The 27702-nt window shown below is 40.0% G+C and overlaps 1 protein-coding gene across 1 annotated transcript; it reads left to right on the top strand.

The window, feature by feature from the left end:
• Window positions 1–77: 77 nt before the first annotated feature.
• TMEM47 (transmembrane protein 47) lies at window positions 78–26806 on the top strand. The gene is made up of 3 exons (XM_086766599.1): window positions 78–485; window positions 14236–14376; window positions 23035–26806. The coding sequence occupies exons 1-3, from the start codon at window positions 260–262 to the stop codon at window positions 23211–23213; spliced, it is 546 nt and encodes a 181-aa protein (XP_086622725.1). The 5' UTR covers window positions 78–259; the 3' UTR covers window positions 23214–26806.
• Window positions 26807–27702: the final 896 nt, after the last annotated feature.

Below are 27702 nucleotides of genomic sequence, written 5' to 3' on the forward strand. Positions count from 1 at the left end.
CAGGGGGAGGAGCGCGTCGCGCCGGGCCGGGCGGCGCCGGGGGGACTCGGGGGGGCTGCTGCACCTGATACAGCGGGGCGGGAGCGAGCGGCGCTGCCCGCCGCCTGCGGAAGCCTCTCCCCGCCGTTAGTCAGCGCTGGTCTCGCTGCTTCCCCCTCCGCCCGCCCCCTCTGCGCCGAGCTGGGCTCTCGCTCCCGTTCCCCTCGGGGCTGGCGGTAGCGCGCTCTCCTTTTCCTCCTCCTTCTTCCTCCCGGGCCCCATGGCTTCGTCCGGCAGCGGCATGGAGGAGGTGCGGGTCTCGGTGCTGACCCCGCTGAAGCTGGTGGGGCTGGTGTGCATCTTCCTGGCGCTATGCCTGGACTTGGGCGCCGTGCTGAGCCCCGCCTGGGTGACGGCAGACCACCAGTACTACCTGTCCCTCTGGGAGTCCTGCCGCAAGCCCGGCAACTTGGACAGCTGGCTCTGCGAGTCGACGCTGCACAGTGGTGAGATAATAAGGCTGCCCCGGGGCCACCCTCCCGGCTTCGCTCCCCTCCCCTCCCCCCCACCTTCTCCGAACCTCCCGCCGATGGCACCCCAACCCCCCAGCCACCCTCTGCCTGGCCCCTGCCCCGTTCCTCCTTCGGCCCTTTCTGCCTCCCCCTCTCCACCTCGGCCGCCTCCCGCTCCCCCCGCCGCTGAGATTTACCGCCCTCCTCCTCCCCCGCCTGTGCCCCCCGCCCCCCCGGTGCCCTGGCTGCCCCGCCAGCATCCCCCGAGCTGCCTCTCCTTCACCCATATCTCCTTCAGGACCGTCTCCCAGCCTCTTCTCGGCGCCCGACCCGCTCCCCTACCACGGAGCAGTGCCCGGGGCCCTGCCCCTGCATTCCCCGCTCCCTCTCCAGGCTCCGCGCCTCGCCCGCTGCTGCCCCTGCTCCCCTCCGGGCTCCCCGCTCTGACCGCTGCTGGACAAAAGTCCCCGGCACCTTTGTCCTCCCGCTCCCGTCCATTCCCATCCCCCTTATCCCCCGCCCTGCCTTCCCGATCCCCGCGCTCGCCCTCCCCGGGCTACGCGGCCCCCGACCCCGCTTCCCCCTGTTTTGCGGACTGGGGCGGGGGCGGCGGCGACGGCGGCCTCCGTGAACGGCGTGGGCTGGAGCGGGGAGAGTGCGGGTCTCGGCTCGCCCACCTCTGCCTGAGAGATGGTGAAGGGTGCTGGAGAGACGGGAGTTCGTCTTCTGTGAGCGAGAGGGGTGGCTGATTCTGTCCCTGCCTTTGTGCTTTCACAAAAGATCCCGCGCTTGGACTAGTTTTGGTTATTTTTTTCTTTTTCCATATGGCGGTTGTTCTCATGCAGTGAGAAGCTGTTGGGGATCAAGGATCTTGTAAGTGTCTCCCCTCTCCCCCGCCGCCTCCATCCCCCGAAGTCATTAGTCTTGGAAAGTTGGGGCTTCCTAAACCAAACCCGACTGTTACTGTGTCCCGGGTGAGGAGGCTTGGGCTCTGGCCCTCCGTCCCTCTGGGTGTCTGTGTCTCTCCCTAGCAGGTACGGATCTTCCCATCGCCTTTCATGCTTCTTTGCCTTCCTGCCATATTCCCTGTTTTGATTTCTTGATGTTCATTCGTTCTCTGGCTTTCTAGGTCTTTGGTCATTGATCTTACTTATTTTATTTTATTTTTTTAATGTCATTTCACTATTGCTTGGAATACTTAAAAAACAGGATGTGAATGATATAAACAATCTGCCTGTTGAATGTTTGTCAGTAAATTCTTTTGTAGTACCATAATCATTTCGGTTTTCCTGAGTTGTCTTATTTACTTTCTGCCTGATAGCAACTTCTGGAGTCCTAATAGAAACACTGACAAATGAAGCCAGCCTCTTCCCTGCTGCCGCCCCGTTTTCATCCTCACCCCCCACGCCCCACCCCGCAATGCTTACATTGCTAAATCATCCATTTGTATCGCTGTGCTCTCTGGTTGGGTAAACCATACAGGGACAAGGTGTTTGTTTTGGGAAAGAAGGCAAGGGACTGACTGTATATTCCAGATGCTTTCCTTTTTCCTAGCTTCTCTGAAATCCTTGTATAGATTCTGGGAAATAACTGATCTCTGCTTGAGTAGAAATTGCACAGGTTCCTTTGTGCTGTGCCTTTTTTCTTCTTCTTTTTTTTTTTTTTTCTTACTGTCATTGTGCAGAGTAATATTTGAGGATTTTAATGTTGTTTGGGGTTGTTTTAAATCAGGTAATGCCAAAACAACTTGCAAAGAAAAGTCAATTTCAATCAGTTACCAGGGTGTCTACACAAACTTTGAAGAGCTTTCTTTTCCTTCCCCGGTATAAATGGAAATTTATGTAGGAATGTCAGCTTCTACGTGTCTCCTTAGCAACGTGAATCCTTTGCCCCTTCTCTCTGTCTCCTGAAATAGTATCCCCTCGATTGCAGAAAGACTTTTCAGATGACTTGAATGAGAACATACTTCAGGTCCCCCCCCCCCCACCTTTGCCCACACTTTATTTGGCTCCCTCCTCAATCCAGTTCCCCCCCACGCATGCGTGTATACACAGACACAAAAGTGGGACGTCAAGAAAAGCAGGGCAGTTTACGGAACAGCATATAAGGACGCTAATCCCTCTCATTGCTTTATTGGTCACCTGTCTGGTTGTGGAAAGGTGGAGATGAATGGGTGAGGAAGGATAGGAATGAGATGCAGAGTACCGTGTGTTGCAAATTTGCCCTCTCCTGGTGCTTTCTGCTACCTCGTGTAAAAATTCCTGCCTGTCTAGTTTTATTCAAGTTCTTTGAATGAGCTTTACTCATTTTCCGTAGATACTTTCCTGTCTAGTGGAGCCAGGTTTCACAAGCTACCAGGGAAGAAGTGAATGATTGTTTTATTTGAGGTGACTAGAATAAACCCTTCATTTTCCTTGTGTTTGGCACACAATGCTGCACTCTGAGGAGACCTGAAATACGAGAAACTGTGCTGTTCTCCCTTCGCCTTTTGCTAGTGTGTTACAATTCCCTTTACAGTCAATGGGAAGGCTCCCAGTAAATTAACCAAGGTGGATTTTTGGCTCATATTCGAGACCATTTTGTGTGCTTGCCTTAATATTTTAAGTGCACTTCCCTGCTTACATTAAGAATCTAGCAAGTGGTGTATTTTGGAGATACTGGAGAGCTCCCACAGGGAAAGCTCTTTTAGCTTGATACCGGTGCAAGCGGCTTTGTAGCTAGCTAGCTAGCTGTGAAAAGCGGTAGTACGCACAGGAAAAAGGCATCTTCACTCATGGTTTTAAGAGATTTACTTCATCATGCCTTGAAGGAGAGCACCTCAAGTGGCACCATCAAGGGCAAGCTCATGCTAGAAGCTGTTAAAGCATAGTCAAGGTTTAATTAAACACCTTTGTTGTAATTAGATGTAGGACCCCTAACTGCTATCAAAAGGGCAACTTAGTAGTGGAGACCAGAAGGAAATGTACAGAGCATGAATATATTGGCTGTTATAGCAGGAAATAATCCTTCTTGGTTTTCCTTCAGCATTGATAGTGCTTGGAGTGTTCTTACATTTATTCATTCACTGTTTTGAGGGCTTTTTTTTTTTTATAGCTTGCAAGCAGTCCTTTGCTCTCATACTGCTTTTAAAGTCGTATAAGTACTTCACAATATTTCTGGTTCAAGTATGTAAAATAGTGAGTCAAATTAATTTTTAGAATTCTGATTATTGTAAAATCTCTGATCTTAATTTGATTTTCATCTTTTTGAGTGTTTAGGGTCTATGTAAATAGCCTGTTCAGTTTTTTTTTCCTCTAATTGCAGGAGCTAGAACGGTATTCTTATGTATCCCTCATCTCCTGCTTCCCTTGATGAAATTCTAAAATTCCCACTAATAGCAACTTCAGGAGCGGAAAAACTAACAAAGTTACCAGTATGAAAAGCTTCATGATAAAATCTTGAGATCCAGCAATGCTGCTTTACAGTTTCACCAGCTGTCTGAGCATAAAATTATTTTCTATGATCAAAGCTTAACTTGGCTGGTGCACAAGTTGTCTTTAATTCAGCTGTGTTTTAAACTTATGTGCTACACTAAAAAAAAAAAAAACAAACAAACAAACAAAAAAACCCTCAAAAAACACCAACCAGAAAACCCCCAACAACTTACAGGGTTTGGAGTGTTTCTTTGGTGTCTTTAAACAAAACATTTTAGACCTCATTTGAAGTGAATTACGTCTAATTTGTGATGGTTCATTTGCAGATTTATCAGGAGTTAAGAGTTATGTATGAATATTTATTTCTATCACAGCGTCTGCCTGAAATTAAATGCATCTTATGTACAACTGCATGACGTGTCTGTAGCTGTACAGGTAGTTGTCATTTTCCTGCAGAATTAATTACAGTAAATTTGAATTTGTGCAATACACTGATTTAAAGAACCACGCTGGTTGGAAAGAAATGCAAATATGATGTGGAAGACGTAAATGGTTCCATAGAATCTGATCTGCAAGTAAACATTATGTGTTTTGGCTTCAATATGTGTATATGCTGTTCATAGAAAACAATGGCTCCTTCGCAACATTTCAGTTTATTGTAAAACACTATGTAAAAATACGTTTCAATGGTTTCATACCAGTTAACTGTACTCATTCTGTTTTATGGGGGGCATATGGCTTGGTTAATTCTCAACCTGTGTATTTGTTTATGCAATGTTCAGTTTTCTGTAAGATCATTATACTCTAAGAACTGCCGTTTGAAAGACAAACCAATCTCAGGGAAATAAGTGCAACAGGATCTCTGTACACGTTTAAACTTAGTGGTGAACAAACCATAAAAGTAAGCTTAACTTATAGCATAGTGCAATAAACCAACTTGAGTCTAGTTTTGTGCTTATAATTCTGTTCTAATTTGTTCTTAAAATAAGAAAAGCACCAGAGGCTGCTCATTTGGTAGCACTTGAAAGGGTTTAACCTTAATTATACATTAGATGCAGCTATCTGAATTGACATGGCTCGATAGTCGTGGATGGTATCTGCTTGTTTTGAATCTAAGGGGTTGTTCCAAGGGGAAATTGCTAGCTCAAAAGCAGCTTCCTCATTAAAAGATCTGGATCATTGCTCAGAGTTGATGTTGACACATATCTGTAAAAAGCTCAGCAAGACTGATAGTTTGCTGTAAAATAACATAAGAACAACAAATGTAATTTTACTAAGTCTGAAGAAAAGTGGCTCATACAATGTAAGGAGCCATTAATAAAACATTCCTTCTGGTTTTGAAAACTGTAGTCTGTTGTTTTGCATATTACTCTCTTTAATAATAATCTCCAACACTTTATCTGAAGGTGCATATAAAATCAAAGGCCATACTACTTCAAACCTCACCATCTAAAACCCCGAGCAAGCCGATTGAACTTCGGAGTTGAGCATGACTTGGAGGTTGGCCCTCCTTTCCATGGGGAGCTGGACTAGATGACCTCCAGAGGTCCTGCCCAGCCTTAATTATTCTGTGATTTTATGATGACTGATACTCTGTTTATGCCTGATGTCTACCTGGCTCCTTCAATGTGTTCAAAATGCCTTGAATTTGTTAACTACTCCTCACAGTAGTCCCAGATAGAATACTTTAAGACATACTTCTCCTTTTACAAATGGACCAGTTATTTTAGCCTCAGACTTTCCAAGGCCATGCTCTGTGGGAGCAGCAGATCTAGGACTCCTCTTCAGTAGTTTGGACCTTTTAGTATGATGGAGACTACAATTTCAGCCACTCTTCTCCAGCCAGCTAACAGACATGGTTACAGTGCATTCACGTGTAAGCGCATGATGTTTTGAGTTTATCTGATCAGATCAAGACCACCATATACCTCGTCATTGATAATACTATTTAAAAATAAATAAAGGAAGGCTTCTAGCCTTAGTGGGTTATTGTTACTGCTGTTGTTCATTGCAATTTTAAAATCAGTAGTATATCCTGTTGCTTTAAGTCTTGTACCAGTAAGGTAAAAGACGCTCCTTGTGTTAGGGATAATATAAATGGTTTAAATATTTGATGAGATTTCATCTTTAGAATCACGTAGAGAGTAACCTTGCCTCTGTTACTGATTTGTGGCCAAGGATGACCACATAAAATTCAAAGCAACAAGCAGGAGGTTGAGTAAAGTCTATCCAGCTGTATTACTTTGTGTTTTCACTTGCCTCATTTCTGTAATATAAAGGCCATAATTTTGGTGGGAAGTACTCCTTGAACTATTTTAAATGCTAATTCTTTTTCTCAAGGAACAATGGAATGAGTTTTGAAAATTGCAAAAGATTGCTAGTTTGCTTGAAGAACATAATTAACTGTGGGAAATAATTACATTCCCGTTCCAATGCGAAGCGTACTTCTGCCTTCTTCAGATTGCTAAAATGTAGTAGGATATATAGAAGAGGTCAGAAAAGGTGAGCTTTTCTTGAAAAGCTTTTATAACACATCTCCCACACTTCTCTCCTAATGACACAATTCTAAGATTTCCAGGTTTTTGTGAGGTTCCTGGAGTTGTGGGTGTGTACATTTTGGTGGTTTTTGTTTTTGTTTTTTTTTTTAATTGAATGAATAAATATCCAGTAATTAAAATGGCATAGTAGTGAGCTAATCTCAAAAGAATGCTCTGTATCCAATGAAGGAAATGCCTGAGTACGTGTTGTCCTATTCTGTGAATGAATTATAGATTACATGACTTTCTGTAATGCTGTGCTTGTCTTGAAGTCCTCTGTTGGCAACAGTGACATGCAATGCATGTTGTCTTTAAATAATAAAATAAAGATCTATACAATGGCAGCACTTTACTCTTTATTTGAAGATGCATTTCATTTAAAGGATTTGACTTCGTGATTTTAGAAATACAGGCAGGCCACAGCTCAGAGAGCAGCTGTACAAAAAAAACCCCAAAGTATATGTATTTTGTATAAATAAGGAATATAAGCTTTAATCTTCAGGAGAGATGTGTGTCATGGGCAGATGAGCAAACACCTGCTATCTTTCAAGTTGCTGGTGCATCTGTAGCCCCCTCAGGCATTAGACCGTCTTGTTGTCTTGCAAAATCTGTCTCCTTTGCACAACAGCAGAGTTGCTTACCATATTTTTGTTGCTTTTGTTGTTCCGCTTGGTGTCCTGTAGAGACGGGAGATAAAACTTGCGGTGGTGTTGAAGCACAGAGAAAGTTTGAGTCCGGCAGTTTTGGGGCCATACATAGTCTGATGAACATGTCAGCTGAAAACAGAGACATCAGGCAGATTAATGCAGTCCTTATGTTATGCAAGACAGCCATAGAGATCATCCTGAGAGACTGAGACTATTTCTTCTTTCTGTGCTACTTACTTCTGTGGTAACCGAATTGTCCCTCACATGCTCAGTGGCATCTTTGGGTGAAAGGCAGAGGAGCTCTGCTTGTGGCTGAAAGGTGAGCAGAGTCTGCTCCGAACGAGTCCGATGCAAGCGCATCCTTCCCAGGCTGAGGAGGGTAGGTGGTAGAGCACTGCCCAGAGTGTCCTGCCAGTGGGCTGTTATCTTGCCTGGAACAGAGCTGGCCTTTTTCCCTCTGGTCATGGTTGTCTTTCTGTGGAGTAAAGGAAAGCTGTAGGAGGAGCCTGAGCAAGAAGGACACAACTCTGTAGGTGACTGCTGAGGACTTTTCCCCTCAAACTTGAGAGAGCCGTGAGTCTGGGCCGCCTTACGATAATGCTCAGCATTTTTGTATGTCAGTGGACCGGTGCCTAAACAGTACTCAAAAGTTGAAAGGAGCAGTTAATAAGAGACACTTCAAAGCAACACTTGGATTTGGATTCCCTCCTACCTATTTGTTCACAAGACCCCGTAGATCTCATGCTTATCTTTTTCCAGCTTGTGTCAAGCAGAAGAGGAGAACAGTTTCAGTCTACCCTAGGGATTAAGAAATTCTTCTGGGAAATAGGAGCAGAAGTTCAAGTCTGGAGACAGAGCTGGGAAGCTAAGACCTTGCCATTTCTGAGAAGTGCTCTAGCCCCCAGTATATTGCATCTAAGGAGGCACCTGCCTTTCCTCCTTCATTAGTTGGCTGCCGTTGTTATCCATTAGCGTTTTGCATCTCAGCAATACCCAGGTGTACCTGGGTTTGCTTCAGTTAGCTGGTTTTTGGACACGTCTCTGTACTTTTTCTCTTTTTCTTTGACTGGCTCTAAATGACTCTCCACTCAGCATCAGGAAGACTAAATTATTCTACAAGCATCTTGTACAGTAAATGGAAAGTGACTGATGCCTTATGTGGAGCCTCTGAATTATCCTTAGGGGCACTTACGGATTTTGGCACCCAGCATAAAATGCTCAAATTTCTTCTTGGGTGTTGTCAAAATCCTGGTGAATTAGAGCTGTGAGAAAGCCTCACCTGTCTTGTGCAAGACTTGGGTTATCAAGGGCTGCTGTGTGTGGATGAAGACCCATTTCTTAGGGAATGGGTAAATCAGGACATAAATCTCTTGTTTAAAAAGCAGCAGAAAATTGTTTGTCTCTTCCATGAACAGCTTTTTAACATATTTGTGACCTCACATAGTTACTTCATGTGTTCAAATTCATGGCTTTCAGGAGAAAGCCTTGATGTTTGAATTCTGTCTTAAGGAAATTATGCATTCAGCCACAGCTGGCTGGTTCCCACAGCTCTGTTAACACTTTTAAAGTGTCTAAGTGACTTGAGGATCCACATGCACAAGTTATTTTCATACTTTAGAAAAATCTTATTCTCAGTCTATAAAATAAAATGTAGAAGCCAGAGTGCGTGTATGCAGCAACTAGCGGTAATGAGCATACTATACAAACAGATAACGAGCAGAAAATATTTGTTGTCATTTATGTATAAGACTCCGCTGTAGAATGCTGTGGCTAGAATAACTTACTGGAGGTTTGGTACGGATCCTGCCAGAAAGTGCTTCTCTCTGAAGTGTGCAGAGCTGTACACTATGGAGTCTCAAAAGGCCGTATTTGTGGTGCCAGCTGTACAAGAGCAGAGGAGTAACTTATGGATGCTGGGCTTCCCAGCTTTAGCCAAAATCCCCTTCATCCAGAGCAGAATTCATCTGAGCAGCTCCTTAAAACCCCATCGTTTTGGCTGAGATGGGGTTCCAAAAGACTGACTTCTCTGTGGAATATTTTTATGTGAGAACTTAATGGTGACTGCAGTACTTATTTTAGTCCAGTATTTCCACTGAATTCAGTGGAGTTTAGCCTTCCACACAGGTCTGGGCATCTCATCATGCTGAAGAAAGGAAATTGTACTGATCATGTGGCAAATGTACTTCTGGAAATTACACTCTACCTTTGTGTTTTTACGTAATCACTACGCTTACTAAACTTTTGTTGGTTATTTGATGGCTAAGTTGATGAGTGCTTATAAACTTAGTTTTGAATATGAAGCAATTAGGAGTTTCTCTATCTTATTTATCTTAGTTGATTGTTATGACATTCAGTGAGTTATATTTAATTTCTTATGCGTGGGTGCCTCAACTTTCTATGCTTTACTTGACACATTGTTTCAGATGAATTATTCTTGAATATAAATGGTATATTACAATTTCTAAGAATATTTACTCACTGAGGAGTGGAAGCTTTGCAATGAATTGGAAAAACTTACCTAAGAGTGTTTTTCTGTTTTGCTTCTTACTAAGGCTTTATTTAATGCTAGAAAAAGGTCAGTCATTACCTTCATCATCTAACAGCTGCACGCATTTTCTTACTTCTGTCTGTACAAGAGGACTCAGTGGAAAACCATTGCATGAAAGGAAGGAATACTTGATTGTTTCTTAAGAGATTAATTTGGTTCACTTGTATTATCTGAAAGAGCCATATAAACAAATGTTTCACATATTCTGCAATATGTTTTTATGTCCACTTCTTCTACTGTAGAGTACCGTGTAGGTAAAACATTTAATTTTGGGGGAACTTGCTGAAAACATGAAATCTATGACACTAGCCTTTTTCACATTGCTCTTTCTTGTGTTAACAAATGACCTAATTATTAAAATAAACACTTCAGAACTTTGAGGTCTTTTCTTCTTTTTATGGCTTTTCCTGAATTTATCCTAGTACTGAAGTATTATTTTGCCCAAGAAATAGAGCAGGTAGAGCTGCTCTTAATTAAAAAAAAATATACAGCTTACAGCCTTAGGTCATTTCATTTTGGGGGGGAGGGCGGGGAGAAAGGGAGGAGAGTCACACGTTTCAATGTGCGATTAGCACTCTGATTCTGTATCATTGAGAAACAGACAGAATTTCCAAAGAGCAATGAGACCAAGCTGTCCTTACAAAAAGGCACTGACTTATGTATGAGGAATTAACTGAAAAGAAGCATTATCATAATGGTTTGGGGGTTTGTTTATTTTTTTACTGGAGATGGTAATTTTTATAAATTTTACACCGTATATATTTTGAAAATATGTGCTAAGTACCTAGGTTCGTATTTATATGCATTTGCAAATATGGAAATCCACATCCCTCAGCTAATAGGCAGATTGTTATAATAAAAATTATGCAGACACTAGCATCACCACCAGAGCTGCCGTATGTATTTCCCATGGTTATAGACATTGTGATGCTTCTTGTGCAGTACAAAAACACATTTGGATTTTCAGACTTAAAACCAGTATGCATTAAGTGAGGCATTTTTAAGAAATCTGTCCGGAGTTACTTAACGATCGTCAGTGTATTAATTCTAGTTGTTCAGATGGGACAGGTAGCATTACCACTGTAGTTGTTAATATATTGCTAAGATTATGAACATTGAAAAAAAATCTGAATTTGTGCTTTCTGTTGACTCTACAGTTCTAAACTAACAAAGCCACTTAATTTGGACTTGACTTTGAGACGATGGGGCTTTTTAAAATCTAAAAGTTTATTAAGATTTGTGTGAGTGTGATTTTACCAGTTCCTAACATTTTTCTTAGATAGTGGATGTGCAGTGTAAATAAACTGTAGTGATGTAGTGAAAAAAAATACTGATGTGTGTTCTTAAAGTGTAACCAAATTGTGTTTTGAGTCCAGGAAGCTAATAATGATCATTTGTAAGGTCCCATTTTGCTCATGTTTATGCATATTTCTATCTTTATGAGAAGAAGCAATGTCACTGAACTGCTGAGGCTCCTGAACTGAGTATAGCAACTTGTCTGCAAGATTGGTGCATGCCTAGAAATGGTGCAAGTCTTTTTTGGATGCTCCAAAGTAGGCTTATGATGTTTATGTTCTGTGTAACAGCAACACTGTGTAACAGAGCAATCTGCTCTTCCCATTTTGATGCCTTGTGTTATAAATCACTCCTGGGTAGTCTGAGGAAAACTGCATTTTTTTTTTTTATTATAGAAAACTGTGTTTGCTGTGTGGTTATATTGTTGCAACTATCTAACTTACAGAGTGTTCTTCCTTCAGAGGTAGTGATTCAGTTTTCTTTGGATGTTTCTTTTCTTCTGTATAAAATCCAGTGGCCTGGATTTTATCTTAAAAATAATTGCTATTTAGTAAAAGGCTCATGCGTGAGGTTTTACTTCCTTAATCCGACGTAAGCTTTATTTTGTCACCAGATCAAGTGGCTTTCAGAATTGAAAGTTAAGGTTTTTCTAAGATGACAAGGAGATTTAAACTTGTAGTTTTCATGGTAGGCAATATAGGAAAATTCAGTATTCTTCATGCACTAATGTCTGACCTTCACATTATTCTTTAACCACAATCCCTCTCGGCTGTAGCTCGTGGTAAAGGCTGGTGGCATTGTATGCTCCTGTAAATGGAGGCTGGAGCTAAAATAGAGACAATTCCAGACATTGTGGCCCGGAGCACAACATTCAATACCTGATCCTCAGGTAGTAGTGAGAAACGTCGAGAGCCTCAGATCTGTCCTACTGTCCACATCACTGAGTAGGTTCTCTTACTCAATAAATTTATTTTGTTTAACTAAGTCAGTTCTTTTTTAGTTGCGCATGTAGGTGTCTTCCAACACTGATTTGTCCTTCTACCTCCCACATCAGTACTATAGTAAGGTAGCTTGTTTATTTTTTAACCTTTCCAACCTCCATAGATATATCTGTCCTGGAAGTGAAACTGCATTCTAACCTCACGCTTATATCATCTTTGCCTTGTTATTTTCACTTGTTTGATGGTCTTGCCAGTGTGGTTTTGGAAAGCAATAGAGTACTCTACTTTTTTTTTTTCCATTTAGTTGCTACTCCAATGTTGCATGCTCTTTGTTTGCGTTAGACTTTATCTTCATGTTGATCAGACATCCATATTGAATATTTTGTTATTTGTAGTGGCTTTCAAAAATCTTAGTTTCTGAGTTTTTCCATCTGGCACTCTGATTTATTTTATCACTTTTGTATGTCTTTTAACTTTGGGGTGATATGGATTTATGTGTCTAGTCTTTGTATCTGTGTAATTTTCTAGTGCAAGGATTCCTTTCATGTTGTTCCAAAGTGGTCCATTCTGTTTATTTATTTCTGTATTTTATATCTGTAATGCACTCTGATATTGGAAGAATACTTTCTAAATCATCAGTACACTAACCATTTGGTGTTTCTGAAGGATCACATCAACATTAAAAACCACTCTTCATAACATTCCCATCCATAACTAAAATCGTATTTCTATCCCAGTAATAGTAAAGCAGTGGGACACACAGCAAACTGACGTTAGAGATTGCATGCTGAAGGCAGGAGAATAAGAGACTGTTCCCAGCCTTGCTGTTTGGTCCAGTAAGAAAACAAGGAGTAAAAGAGCTTAGAAGGTTGAGTAGGTAGTAATTAAAGTATTAGTAAACAACTCACCTGGATTTCTAAAAGGAATGAAAATAAATGTATGTACTTGCACAAATACACCTTTAAAATAACTTTATCTTTTAGCAATGCTTTTATAGCTCTTCTGTTCACTGTCTTCTTTTAATCTCCTTCGTCCTTTTTCATATAATATATGAAGGCTTTTTTGGTGATAATGGTTGCCAGTCTTCCATTCCCAAACTCTCCACAGCTGCCCTATCGGTATCTTCAGCAGATTAGATCCATCTTGAAACTAGATGTACTGTTTTCAAAAAGAGAATGTGGATTTTTCTTATTGTTCTTATTTTAGTAACCTTAAGTTCTCTAAATTTATTTTGGAAATAATTAATCTTATTTTTGTCATAGTTTAGTGACAAACAACATTTTCTTTGAACTATGTAACACATTTGGCCACTTTATTCTGAATATCTTATGAGTGCTGGTATTTTCAAAGTAATGAGATGCACTGGATCCATAGGTCCTTTTCCCACAAGCTGACTTCAGATCATCTTCCTTGAACTACTAAGTAGTATTGATAAACTCTAAATAGTGATCCGGATCTTTTTCTTGATGGTCATTACTGCAGAGAGGCAAGGTCTTAAATACTGTTTTGCAAAGAGAGACAGGACAAAGTGCATGCCTTTCTAAATCCTACAGACACTTAGATCTTGGATGCTGTATAGACCCATGATGGCCATCAGCTTGCAAATGAATTTTGTTTTATATGATTTAAGACAGCAAGGATGTTGTTTGTAACTATCTGTTATGTATGAAAATAACTAGAAAATACACTGGGCCAAATCCAGAAGTTGCTTCTGGGGGAAGAAAATAAAAACTGACACGTTAGCATAACTGGTGTTTTAAAATGGACTTCAGATTTGACTCAGTCTGCATCTGATCGTCATTACTGCCTTTAGAAGGGCTTAACTTCCACCTTTTTTAGGTTGAAAATGATTTAATTTTTGTTCCTTTGAGCCTCTCCTTCCTTTACCTTAGTTTTGCCATTCATATATTGTGGCCTTGGTACTTCCCAGGTGATGTGTGTATGATGAGCCTCCATGCATTTCCCTTCCTATATCACCCTAATCAGCTCAAGCAGAGGTTTGGCTTTCACTTTCTTCTATGACAGACAGTCAGCTAGTCCTGACTCAGCCTCAATTTCTCATTCTAAATTGGACAAAACCAGGGGACCAAATTATTCAGTCTTGTTCAAGCCAAGATCCCAACGAGACCAGCTAAGCCTTGAAAAAGCGTGGGAGGTTGCGGCGCTTTGTTTCTGGGTTGCATCTATTGTGTAAAGGTGTTTTGCTAATTAGGAGAAAAGAAATACAGCGCCCAGTTGTTTATTTACCCAAGCCTTGATGCAGCCTCTGTGTTCCTTGTATTCTGCTGTTTCTGTCAAGCCTATGGGCTTGTTTTACTGAAATTATATTATTATTTTTTTTTCCTTCTCTTTTTCCTGCTAGACTGGCAGATAGCTACTCTTGCTTTGCTGTTGGGTGGTGCTGCCATCATTCTCATCGCTTTCCTGATTGGGTTGATCTCTATCTGCGTGGGATCTCGGAGGCGGTTCTACAGACCAGTTGCAGTCATGCTCTTCGCTGCAGGTAAGCAGATTACCAGCGCCATTCTGAAAATTTCATGACAGCAGCTTCAGTTTTGTGAAGGAAGACATGCTCTGTTCTGCATACTAATTCAGAAGCATTTGGTTTACTTCAGTGTTAACTCCAGTGAGTTTTTTCAGGATACCGGTTCTGCACAGCATTAATCATTTTTGCAATTGTGTTATTATTGATTCATAGACAATTATTTATTTGCATTATATTTATTGTTTTGTGAAGTACATGAAGCAGAGGCAACTACAGAGGATAAATCTCAAAATACCATTTTTAGTCTGTGGCCTTGTGCTGCTTGATGTCCCCATTTTTGTTCTTCGCGCAAAGCCATTTCTGTTATTTTAATGTTCTTCCTTTTACAATTTTGGAGCAGGATAATTAATGCTCAAATGTGAAGCCTTGCAGCCCTACGTGTGAAAATAAATAGGATTATGTTGCAAGGTGTTTATATATACCCCTGTGCCATGAAGAATTAATTTCATTGTGTCAGCCTGCTTACTTAGTTATTAATTTAACAAGCTGTCACACTGCAGTCCCTGTTTGGTTTTAAAACCATGAAAATGGAACAGTTTATGTAGAGTATCACAAAATCTTAAGGGAGACCTTTGAATCTGAATTGTCTGTAAGACTGGTCCAGTGAGGTATAATTACAATATCAAATCATCTCCTTTTGTACATTCTAGTGTTTTGGGGGTTAGTCAGCACGGATGTTTTTGTTTCTCCTGAGATTCACCAAGCACGGTTTGCCTTCATCCTGTCACTCATATCTGCACTGGAGCCAGCAGCTTAAGCCCATTCTGATAACCCATGATGAAGAGGATGGCAGAACCTAGTCCTTGGAATATATTAAAAAAAGCCACTTACACGGGTATGAGAAGATAAGAGTGCAGAATTTGCAGGAGTGAAACAAAGCTCCAGGGAAGGCTCCTGCTGCCCCCTGCTGTTAACAATGCCTTGTTTGAGCTGCTGTGCTTTAAGATCCATTTTTATTTGCTCAAGAGATATTGGTAGGTTATATTTAATATGCTTGTAGGAAATGAATGCAACCTAGGATCAGATTTCCTGAGTGGAAATTGTATCTTTTTGTTCTTTGTGTCGCAGTGCTTGCTTGGTTGAATGAATAAAGGCACTGGTGCCATTATTTTAAAGTTTAGTATTAATTCTGAGATTATAAAGCATGCTGGGCAGTTACCTTTGAAGGAAATGGGACTATTGAATTTCTGTATTTGGCTTTTGACTTACTGCACAATGTTAAGAGAAATTAAGTTAGTAATTGTTCAGCCATACACTACCTATCTTGCCGTATTGCTCATTTACTATCTAGTTAATTTTATACCTAAAAAAAAAAAAGAAACAAATTTCCCCAAGAAAAAACTTCCCTAAATCCTGCTGTTTGACTTAAAGCTTAATGTATTCTTCTCTGCATAAAATTAGTTCTAATCTTTACTACAAAAGTTGGGGAGGAAGGGGGATTTAATGCTTGCTTGCATCAAAAAGGAAAATATATTGGTGCTTTAGCTCATTAGCTGTGTTCACCTCTTTCCTTTGCATCTGCTTGTGTGTATGCACGTGCATTTTAAATAGCCATGACCTGAAACATATAAGAGAGATGATGCGGCTGAAACAGTCTGTCCTATTCTTCTTCATTATCTGGCAAATCTGAGGAGAATCCCTTTGGGATATGACTCTGACATTGTTAGTGTCATTTCCTACAGATATTGTGTTTGATGTTAGCTATTTTTAGAAGTGAATGTGGACTGGCATATCTTGAAGGAATTATGGATAGAGTCCCTTGCTGAAGATGGGCAAGTTGAGAAGGCAGTACAGTGGAATTTCTGCCTTATTCAACTGTTCATGGATTCAAACCTTCACCTGTGGATTTCATGGATCTTTGAGGATAAACCCTGCTACAACCTGTGAATCTGCTGACGAGACTAAGTATTCTGTATGACTCTGGTTAGGAGTCTGTCAGCTGCTTCTGGAAGAAGGACAGAGGATTAATTGCTCAGAGGCATTTAATTATCTTTGTGGATGTGAGGTAGAAAACATCACTGTGCGAGAGAAAGACAAAAGGCAGAAATGGTTTCCAGGCACTTTAGAGTCCAAAGAGTTGGATCCAGGCAGTTTTTTCTTCTAGTTTTGATTTATTTTGATTTATTTATCTTTTTTTTTTCTCAGCATCAAGTTTCAATTAGCAACTCTGTAGGTGAGGAAGAAGATTGACTGACTAGGACTGGAAGAGATGAGAAAGCAAAGGGACAAAAATAAAAATTTAACCTAGATACTGAGAATAAGCCAGGAAGTGATCAACAGATGTGAATGTGTTTAAAATACATACTGTCAGCTCTGTTTTTTTGGGAGAGGAAGAGGGATATCTCAGGTAATGGAAAAAGATGGAGCATACAGAGAGGTAGTTACAGGATACTCTTGCGTAAAGCTACCTTGGCTCATACAGCTTTTCCCAGCATTTTTGGTCTAGTAGAGATCACTAGCTTATGTACTTACTGGGATCTCTTAGTACTGATGAACCAAACTGGACCTGAAAGCTGCATCCTCAAAGTACAAGCTCTCAAACTTGTCAGTGTAAGGAGTCTCATGATATGGTTACCATTTAACTGAGTGCTAACCAAGTCTTAATTTAGGGGTTAAAAGAGAGAGTGTAATTGCTGAAAGGCCATAAAAGCAAACAAAAAAAAAAAAGGTAATTTAAAAATGTTTGCCTTCTGGGGCTGTGTTTTAACAATGTTTAGAAGAACAACCTGTTGAGGTTAGCAAGCTTTTAACACATTTCACGGGATGCTCTTATGTGTAAATTAGGGAAGTGAAAAGTGGCTAAGTGAAAGTATCATGGGTGAGAAAGTAAAATAAATGACAACAGGTAATATTTGGAGAATAGTTAGAGGATGTATCTTTCTGTTCTGACAGAGAGTCAGAGCACAGTCCAGCTGGATTGAGTCCTGAGTTCTGTGCTATTACCTATTTTCATAATGATGTGGAAGACAGAATAAAAGTGTACTTGTTTAATTTTACAGTGAAGCTAGAAAATATTGCAGATACATTAGAGGACAGAAATTTGATTTTGAGAAATTGATAGAATGGTCTGAAAAAGTAGGACTGACTTCTTGCTACAGGGTGGAAAGAAGAGTTATAGCATCAAAGAAATGTTGGTAGAAAGGATACTCTGTAGGTCATGTAGTCCAGCTTACTTGTTGAGGCAGGACAATTGCTACCACTAGGTCAATCAGCTGCAACTTTGTCTGGACCAGCCTTGAAGAACTCCAAGGATGAAGATTCCACAACCTTTCCAAGCGTATTGTCCTGATGCCATACTACCCTCCTTATGATATTTTTTCTTTCCTGATGTCCATCATGAATCACTGAAACTGATATTTGTTTCCATTGCCATTATCTTAAGTTGCCTGGCACTACAAAGAGGGCTTTTTCCTATCAATGTTGCAACTATGTTGTCAGGTAACTGTAGGCTGGTTTGATATTGCTCCTTAGCTGCCTCTTTGTGAGTCTAAGTAAACCTAGCTCCCTCATTCTCCTCTTAATCAGAATCCTGGAGTAAATCATCCTTACCTTGGCAGCTCCCTGGACCCTTGTGCTTAGTTGGTGAATCCATGTTCACTACTGATTGCTGCTTTGTTCTGCTTGTGCTTGGAGGTGGACTGCAAGAGGATGTAGTCCACAATGTTTCCAGGAATTGATCTGAGACTGACCAGCCTATAATTCTGTGGATTTTTCACTTCACGCCTTTTTAAAGATTGACACAACATTAACCTTTTTCCAGTCATCTGAATATGTCCTGATCACTCTAGTTCTTCATAGATAATAGAAGGCTTGCAATCACATTGGTCAGTTCTTTCATTGCCTTTGGGTCAATCCTATCTGTCCCCATAGATACAGATGCTGGCTTTCCTGCCCATCACTGTATAAACGTTTTTTGAACTTCATTTTGCAACTAATGCACCCGTGGAAAGTCATCTTTACTAGTCTTTTTGCCATTTCCTAGCTTAATGTGGGGCTAAAGTTGGGCTTCAGCCTTCCTGATTTTGTACCAAAGTATAAAAATAGTGCATTTATACTCTCCTCTCATTGTCTGTCCTTGTTTCCTGTTCTTGTGTGCCTCTTTCTTGCACATTGATTGAGAAAATCCTTGTTTGGCCAACTGGGCCAGCCTTCTGTTGTAATTCCTGGTCTGTGTAGCAGGGTGGTCTGTTCTTGAGCTTGCAATGTTTTAAAAATCAGCATGGACCCCCTTTCTCTTCATGCTGCTTCCCAATTAATTGGACAGGTTGTATTAAGTACAAACAACTTCCTAGATTGCAGCTGCATGTGTGTTAATCTTTGAAACTGCAACACACACTGGTTATTAATGAAGTGCTTTACTCATGCGAATGAGCAGGAGGAATGGTGTAGGGAACAGAAGTACGGAACTTACTAGCCAGCACCACCATTTTCGTAAATATAGACTAATTAGAAAGTCACATTATAAGTTTTTTTTTTTTGGACAGCAAAACTGTTACAGTCAAACATTTGAACAAGAAAAAAAAAGATTATATTTTCCAAGTTTTAAAGCTCTTGTTGTGATTTTTGCATGTTTAATATGCTGAGCACATATAATTGCATATATTTCATGTAAACAGAACAAAACTAGTATTCGTGTTCCTATGCAGTTGGCTTGCAAGCATCATAGTGCTATACATAAAAACGGGTCTATTCTTGAAGTGAGTAGTCTAGTTTGATATGACTAGTCTTTTTTGACTAGCATTTTGAAGATGAATTTTTTTTTTTTAAGTTTTCTTTTGCAGCCTTTTTTCCTGCAGGAAAAGACTAGCACTTCTGAAGAAGGGTAGTACATACACTTCCCAGAAGCAGGTCGACATAGCATGCAGTTCCTTTAAATTCATTTGAAGCAGATCAGTAGTTGCAAAAATCGGTTTTAACATATTTTTGGGTCATACTGGTCATTTTTCATAACTTCACTAACTGTTGTTTCTAGCCTACACACATCCCTTCCCACTCTACAGGGAGAAACAATCGCAGGAGGCAAAAACGGTGCAAAGTGGTGGCAGTGTTATGCACTGTGGCTATTCCCACTGGCCAGCTGCTGGCAGTGGCTTCCTTTGGGTTTTACAATACCATAGCTGGACCAGTAGTAGCAAAAGCAGGAACCTTCACTAGAAAAATGTCTGAAATACCTGTTGTGGATGTTGCTGCTTCAGCCACACGTTCCTCTTCCAGAAGAATCACTTTTTTGTTTTGTTTTGACAAGTCCAATCTGTAGATTAAAGTTCAGCATACTTCGTGTTAGATTGAGGGAAGGTGGAGAGCTTTCTTGATTGGCACTTGACACAGGTGCAGACACACACACACACACATACACAGAGCAGTTTCTGTGTTGACTCAGCAGAGATGCTGCATCCCTAGTTCAGAAAGCCACTAAAAAACTTGCTTAATCATAGAACACCAAGTTGGAAGGGACCTCAAGGATCATCTCGCCTAACGTTTCTTGTCAAAAGCATGGTCTAGACAAGATGGCCTAGCACCCTGTTCAGCTCAATCTTAAAAGTGTCCAATGTTGGGGGATCCACCACTTTTCCTGGCGGGATTATTCCCATGGCTGATTGTTCATATTGTGAAAAATTGTCCTCTGATGTCCAATTGGAATATTCCCCAGGAGAAACTTGTACCCATTACCCATCATCTATGGTGATAAAGTCTCCTCTAAGCTTTCTTTTCTCAAGGCTGAACAAACCCAGTTCTCTCAACCATTCCTCATACAACAGGCTTCCCAGTCCTTTGATCATATTTGTGGCCTTTTTCTGGACCCTCTCCAGCCTGTCCACATCTTTTTTTTTTGTGTAGTGGGGACCAAAACTGAATACAGTATTCCAAATGTGCCCTGAGAAGTGGTGAGTAGAGTGGGATAATGACGCAGCAGCACACTGTTTGCTCATATTGAGCTTGTTGTCTGCCAGGATCTCCAGGTTCCTTTTGACAGAGCTCTACTCCCCAGCCGGGTAGATCCCAGCCTGTGCTGCGCTCCTGGATTATACTTTCCCAGGTGCAGGACCTTACACTTGTCCTTGTTGAACTTCATAAGGTTCCTGTTAGCCCAGTCTTTCAGCCCATCCAGGCCTTCCTGCAGGCTGGCCCTCCCTTCCAAAGTGTCTGCTTCCTCACTCAGTTTAGTATTATTGGCAAACTTCATCAGGGTACACTTGATCCCATAATCCAGATTGCTTATGAAGTTATTAAACAGCATTGGACCCCATATTGCTCCCTGGGGGACCCCACTTGTGACAGATGGACAGTTTGAAAAAGAGCTATTTACCACCACCCTCTGGGTGCAGCCTGTCAGGCAGTTCCCCACCCACCGCATGGACCACTTGTCTAAATCGTAATGCATCAGTTTCTCCAGGAGGAGGCTGTGAGAAACTGCATTGAAAGCCTTGGAGAAGTCCAGGTAGACAATGTCCACTGCTCACCCAACATCAACTGAGCAGTTGGACTTTGTCCATTTGTCTTAGGAAGTCCTTTTTGACTTTGAATGGTCTTAAAGATGTGTCTGAAAGCTGAGCATATGTTCAGGTGTTTTAGGGTATAATGATGCTCTCATTATACAGAATTGGCATGCATAATCCTTTCATAAGAGTAGGTGCTTCCCCTAGTGTACCCTGTCAAAATTTCTCCAGTGTTGTGCAGTGTTTTGTGAGCTGGTAGACAAAAATTATATTAAAATGGAATAACACAAAGTAACACTTCAATAACTTTAGGATTAAAAAAATCCCATGGATTTTGGTATCCACATTTAAAAATACACTATCCAAAAATTATTCAGATTGTCAGTCTCTAGTAAGAGTCCAAAGACTAGTCTGTAGGCTACGTGAATGGGAAGGCGGGGGGAGAAATTTCCAGTCACTGTTTTTTAAACAACTCAAGGGTATAATGAACTTTGGGAATCATCTTCATATACCAGTCCCCATCCAGAGGTCAGGAGAGCATTAGTCCCCAGGGCTAATGAAAGGTGCCAATTTGACAACAGTGAAAAGTACATGCGGGACTGAAAAGGCAAATGACAGATTTTGAGTGTGCAAAGTGTTCAAGCAGTAGGAGAATATAATTAACATTATTTTATTTTTCCTGTAATTTCTCAGTGTAATTTCAGAAGGGCTTCTGTAGTGCAAAGTAGTCTTCCTTTCTATTATCCACTGACATTTTATATTGATGCTGGCTTTATAACAATTGGTTAGTGTTTGTTCTTCTTACAATATCTAATAAACTAAAAAATGACTCAGTCAGTGTTAAAGAAAGTAGTTATTACGACATTACATTGCATACCATTAAACTTTCATCAAAGTATGCCTCAGGCCTCTGAATACTTAAGCACATGCTTAACTTTGTGGATGTGCCCACCTTGCCTCTAATAAGGGGGCTGGAGTAGTTTGCAGAGGCAGTCACGTGCTGAAGTGTTTAAAAATTGCTAGTGTTAAATGCTGGAAGGGAGCACTGCTATAAGGCCATATCATTATTTGAGGGTCAAAAAGGTTGTTTTGTACACTGCTGTGATGTTTAGACTTTTGTGGGTGGCAGAACTAGAGGCCTGAAGAATCAGTTCATCACTGCATCATACGGCTTGTTCTTGTCTTCAAACCAAGTGTAATTTTCACCTGCTTACCATGGAAACGGTTGTCCCAGTTTTCTGTTAACAGTGCACCTGAATTTAAAGGAGAATTGATGCTGATGATACTGAAGTCTTCTTTGAAAATTGGGTTTCTTCATCTGTGTATCTTCCTTTTCAGGTTACTGTATGTGGGGTATTTTGATGTTGCAGAATAATTAACAGGTTTGCTGAATTCCACTGCAGATGTGTAGATCAGGCTGCAGGACATCTGGCTCTCAGAGACAGTGCTGTAGAAAGTAGTTATTTTTAAGCTTTTTACTGCCTTGGATTTGGTCTGTTTTATTAGCTTTTTTTCATTGTGAAGCATTTCTGACCCACCCTCTAAATTTGTAATACAAGGTAATGTTTTGCCAGTTGGCAGTTTAGTGATTGATGAAACTTTATAGATTCCTTGGTATTCTCTGTAACAATATCATTAATTCTGATTACAGTACACAGTAATGCATATGAAATATGTAATTCACTGAGTCTCTACTGAACATAAATATATATCACCTACTACAATGAATTATTTCTAGGCTAAGTAAATGATTTGATTCTGAGCTATATTTCTAAATAGTCACTCTTGCTCCTCATTGTTTTGACTTATTTATAATAGCTATAGAAAAAGTGATCTTAGTTTTGTTGTTATGGAAGGAAGAATAACTGCAAAGTAAAATACAAAGGAGAGACAGAAAAGAATTGGCAACAGATTGCTTTCACTGTTTATTTCTTGGACATCTGAAGGATCGTCATTGTACCATAGCAATAACATTTGTTCATCAATGAGGAAATATGGAAGAACTGCTCTTTTCTCTGTGGATAAAATGAAGGTGATATATTTTTTTCCAAAAGAGCAGTACTTACAAGCTAAAAATGCACCGAGAGCATTTTAAGTGTGAATTTCAGTTATGTGATGTTTTCCCTGTCATATGGAAATGAAGTAAGGCTTCTTCTGACATTTTTTTTTTCTCTTTCAGTTGTTCTTCAGGTGTGCAGCTTAGTCCTTTACCCAATCAAGTTCATCGAAACGGTCAGCTTGAAAATATACCATGAGTTCAACTGGGGCTATGGCCTGGCCTGGGGTGCAACTATATTTTCATTTGGGGGTGCCATTCTTTATTGCCTGAACCCTAAGAACTATGAAGACTATTACTAGAATAAATTAATGAAAAGAAAAATAACAAAAGGATTACCGCATCTTTTCTAACTCACAGTTTTTTTAGAACACTTGTGGAGCACCAAACAGTCTGCTCTGTTGATAAAATAGCCTTTGCCTTTTGGGTGTGAACACTATAACCAGCTTTTACAACCATTTAAAAGAACTGCAAACACTAGGATTGCTGATCTTACATAGGCAGATGCTGCAAGCTGCTGATACATAAGCTTCATTTTTCCTGACAACAAGCAAAAGGATCTACGTGACAGCGATCATTGTGAGAAAACTAGTTGGAATGAGAATGCAATCCCAGCATCTGCTATTGCCTTCAGGGGAGCAGCTGGTACAGGCTCCATTTAGAAGTTTCTCTGTATCATAGAGGATTCAGATGTCTGATAAGCAGGCAATGGCATCTTGTACAATAGGCTGTGTTGGCCCCTTGTTACTTGCTCAAAAAAGCTCTTAAGGAATTAGTTGCAAGTGACTGTTGAGGGCAGTGAATGTAACTGGTTAATGACTTGTCTAATATGTGCATTCAACAGTCTTCTGGGAGAAAAATAAAAAAAAAATAAAAAAAACCAAGCCACCAACTGCACAGGATTTCATGAATTGATAATTGACATCACTGTGCCAGCTGTAGCAGATTGTTGAAGGAAGTCCAAATGTGAAGACATGTGCTTCTGACTGTGTAGTTGGAAGTTGTCTCAGCTCTGAGCATTTTGCTGGGAGGGTGGAGGTTAGAGGGAGTAGAAAAAGACCTTGTCTGTCCCTGAGGCATCTAAAATGCATGAATGAATTTTAGTTGTCCTAAGTACCCATTAACTCATGAGAAGAATGCATATGGAACAAGTTCAGTTATATTTTTGAAAGATATTTGTTAGTATAAATGAATATATATAATACAGATATAAATGCAGAGGGAGAGAGACGATTCGTCTTAAAATTGTAATATGAGCTGTGATGCAGTGGTTAAAATACTAACTTTGTACACATTCTTGAGAGTCCCCAATTATGGCTGCTGTTACAAAATAAACATCAAATGATTTGTCTTCTGTATATGCCCTCGTACAGACTCTGTGTTATGGGAAATGCTTTAAAGTTCACATCAAGTTAAGGTAGAACTGGATGAAATGACTACTTGCTTTTCCATGTGTAATCTAGTACTTACTAAAAGTTATTTTCTAAGGCTAATGTAAAGAAAAAAACTGCCATTTAAAAAAAAATCTGGTTAGGTCGCAAGTGTGTCTGATCATCAAGATACAGCTGAGACCCCATCATGTAATTCTTAAAACATTAGCACTGCAGGAGGTAATCTCTTGCTTTTAAAAGCTGAGTTTATAATGGACTGGCTGATGATTATGTACATCTAATTACTCCTTGCTTAGTATGTTTCCCACTTAAAACATCCAGAGACTGTACACATGAAATGAAACCCAAGATAAAATAGGAAGAACTTTTACATGAATTTAATCCGCATCACTTTTATTTTTGTTTATGTTTTGCTTATCTGGATATTTTCAATTAATTATGAACGTATTTTTATACAATTCTAATCTTTAGAAGTAATTATTTTTTTTAATGGAGAAATTTAAAATATATTCTATGTGGAATTCTGCAAAAGCAGGTATGCTGGGGTTGCACATCCACCTCTGTACAAATGGTTTTGCTGGTGCCACAGAAAAGACTGCTGAATTACTTGATGTTAAGACAGCATCTACAGTGTTAATGCTTGTGCCGCCGTTCACAGGGCACAGAGGTTCTGCGGTGACCGTGGGACCACACGGCTGCCTTGAGGAGGTTGTTGTGAAAGTATTGCTGACGCACGGAGATGGTTTATAAAACTCTGGGGCTCTCGAGTTAAATCTTTACTGCCATGGCAGAATATTCTGTATCAGCAGTCTTTCTGGGACCAGTGGTGATTAATTAGATTAGACGGAGCAAAATGATAGCTTGACTTGGAAGGGGTTGCATGGCAATGCCTGGAGAACAAAAAGGATGGGAGGAAAAATATGTCCACTTGTTTCGCAGGTGCCAGAGAGCATTTGTAATTCTGCTTTTTTCCTGAGACTGACTTCAGACAGATATTCAGTATATAGTTAACTCTGTGTCTTTCTGAACTGTGTAATTCTGCTTTTGTTTAGCAGCATGGAGAACGTTGTAGTTTGGCATGGGAATTAGGTTAATGTAGAGAAGCACACTGTGAGAAGATTTCCATACCTTTCTAGGAGAATGGTGTTTTGGTGCTGACGTTGCGTGGAACTTTGTCTATGCTGACAAGAAGGTCCAGTGCTGAACCCATATTGTATCTACTAATTTATCAAGTCATTTTTCTTTACATAAAATTTGAGCAAAACCAAACATCAGGCCTAAGGCATATGCAAATTAATGATATGTGCTCTGAAAGTCACCTGTCTCTTAATACAAAAGACATTCAGGCAAAAAAATCTACAAACGTGAATGCCTAAGGACAAGGTTTTTCATTCGTATTTGAGTCAGAGATCTGATTTTCAATCTCAACACCTGCTTTTCCTCTTGAAGACAATGCAATCTATTAGGACGCACCTCTCAGACTCCTCAGGTCCTTTGTGTTTGGGCATCTAGTGTATGGGTTTAGGTACCTACCTTTAGTTTTTGTTGTTACTGCTGTTTCTTTTTTTTTTTTCCCCCATACTATTGACAATTTTGGCAAGCAATCTGTTTCTCAGCACTGAACTAAAAGTAAATACAACATGATGCTGATTTATTTATTTTTGTAGCCACAAAAAAGATACGTATCTGTGTCTTGCTTGTATGTATGACAAATGAATCATCTTGTATGTTGTGGTTGTGTCAAGCCACCATTATTTCAGTTGTTTGGATTTATCTGACTGGCAGGATGATTCTCTCACACAAAAAATCCATTGTTTTTCTTCCAAATATATATGAATATATATATATATATATCAAACTTGCAAGCAGGGCTAGTTATTTGTATTTTTTAAGCTTAAAGTATACCGTCCGGTGCTGACAAGTACCTAGCACCTCTTCTGGATTTCTTGCACAACTTCGTTTAGCTTTTGTAAATTTTAAAAACAAGTATAGAAAGACCTATGTGTTTAAAATATAAATGATATATATGGATTAGCATGTAATTGTATATTATTAAACATGCAATGAACTGATTGGTAAGTGAAGTCTAATCTTATGGCTAGCAATGTAATTTATTCAGACTGTATTTTTGTACAGAGCAGTACACACTAACCTATTGCCTCTGTGTCCTCTATAATGCCTAAAACTGTGCCTAGAAATTTCTTTTCTGTCTTTAAAGGAGAAAAAAAAAAAAAGACAACTAAATGCTTCATGTTGTTGATGGTTTTTCTGATGTTGTTCTTTATTTATTTTTGAGAAGTGTATGGTATGTTTATTAAATGAATCCATCAAAATATAGTTTAAATGGTCGTCGTTAGCAGGTAAAGACACATTTTTTTTAAATCAAAACTTTTAAGTTTGCAGTTTTAATACCATTTCTGCATTTCACGATTTTTGTAGCTTACATAAAGTTATATGTGAAAAAGTAACTGAAATAAAAAAAAATTGTTACACTAACCAAATGTGCCTGTTTTGCTCCGAGTGGAATCTATATGTATGCAGCTGAAACTGGCCTGATTTTCTGCTGAGTAGGCAAAGAAGGAACAGTCTGCTTAGGCTAATGAATATGCTTGGTATTCAGTTACCATACTAAAGGTCTTCTCAAAATACACAGGGGGAGAGAGGGAGAGATGCAGGATTTTGCTGATTCCACCTCTCCATCTCACCTGGCCATAGAACAAGTAGCACAGGGTAGGTGTTTGGGTGTCACAGAGCCTGTACTACCTTTATAAAAATGCAAGTATTATTACATCAGAAAAACCAAATTGCTTTTAATGTGGTAAATAGCAAGGCCATGTGTTGAAATGGGAATCTGTATGAGCGCCTTCTTCCAGTCAGGGAATGTATTCATTATATAAAGGTTTCTTTTTCATATTTTGAAAAACTAATAAGTTTTTCCATTTTGATTCTGAAAGCCGAGTTACTTTTCACCTTGAAAAAAAGCAGATTTTTGAACCTGAAACATGGTGTTGCAAAAATGTAAAAGCATGTTTAAAACACTAAAGGCTGTGATACTGTGTTATTTCTACTGTTTGTTAATGTGCTGTAGTCCTCTACAAGACTGGGTACCTCTGATGTGAGCAGGCAGCAGTGTGAAGAAGAGGCTGCCAGCAGAAAGCGACAGGAGAAATGAGAGGAGAAGACTTGATTTCAGTGGACTGTTGCAATGAGCAAGTACAAGCACAAGGGTGGGGTGCACAGAATGGAAATCAAGTAATGGAAAAGGAGTTCAGAGCAGGGACTGAGTATGATGGGGATGTCTGAAGATTCATTTTCGTTTGAACTACAAGTACAATGAGGGAGGAAGTTCATAGGGAACTATGAACTCACAGCTACTGGGGAGTGAGGGAGCAAGACAGAG

The sequence above is a fragment of the Chlamydotis macqueenii genome, chromosome 1, assembly GCF_036417535.1.
Source record: "Chlamydotis macqueenii isolate bChlMac1 chromosome 1, bChlMac1.mat, whole genome shotgun sequence".
Lineage (NCBI taxonomy): Eukaryota > Metazoa > Chordata > Aves > Otidiformes > Otididae > Chlamydotis > Chlamydotis macqueenii.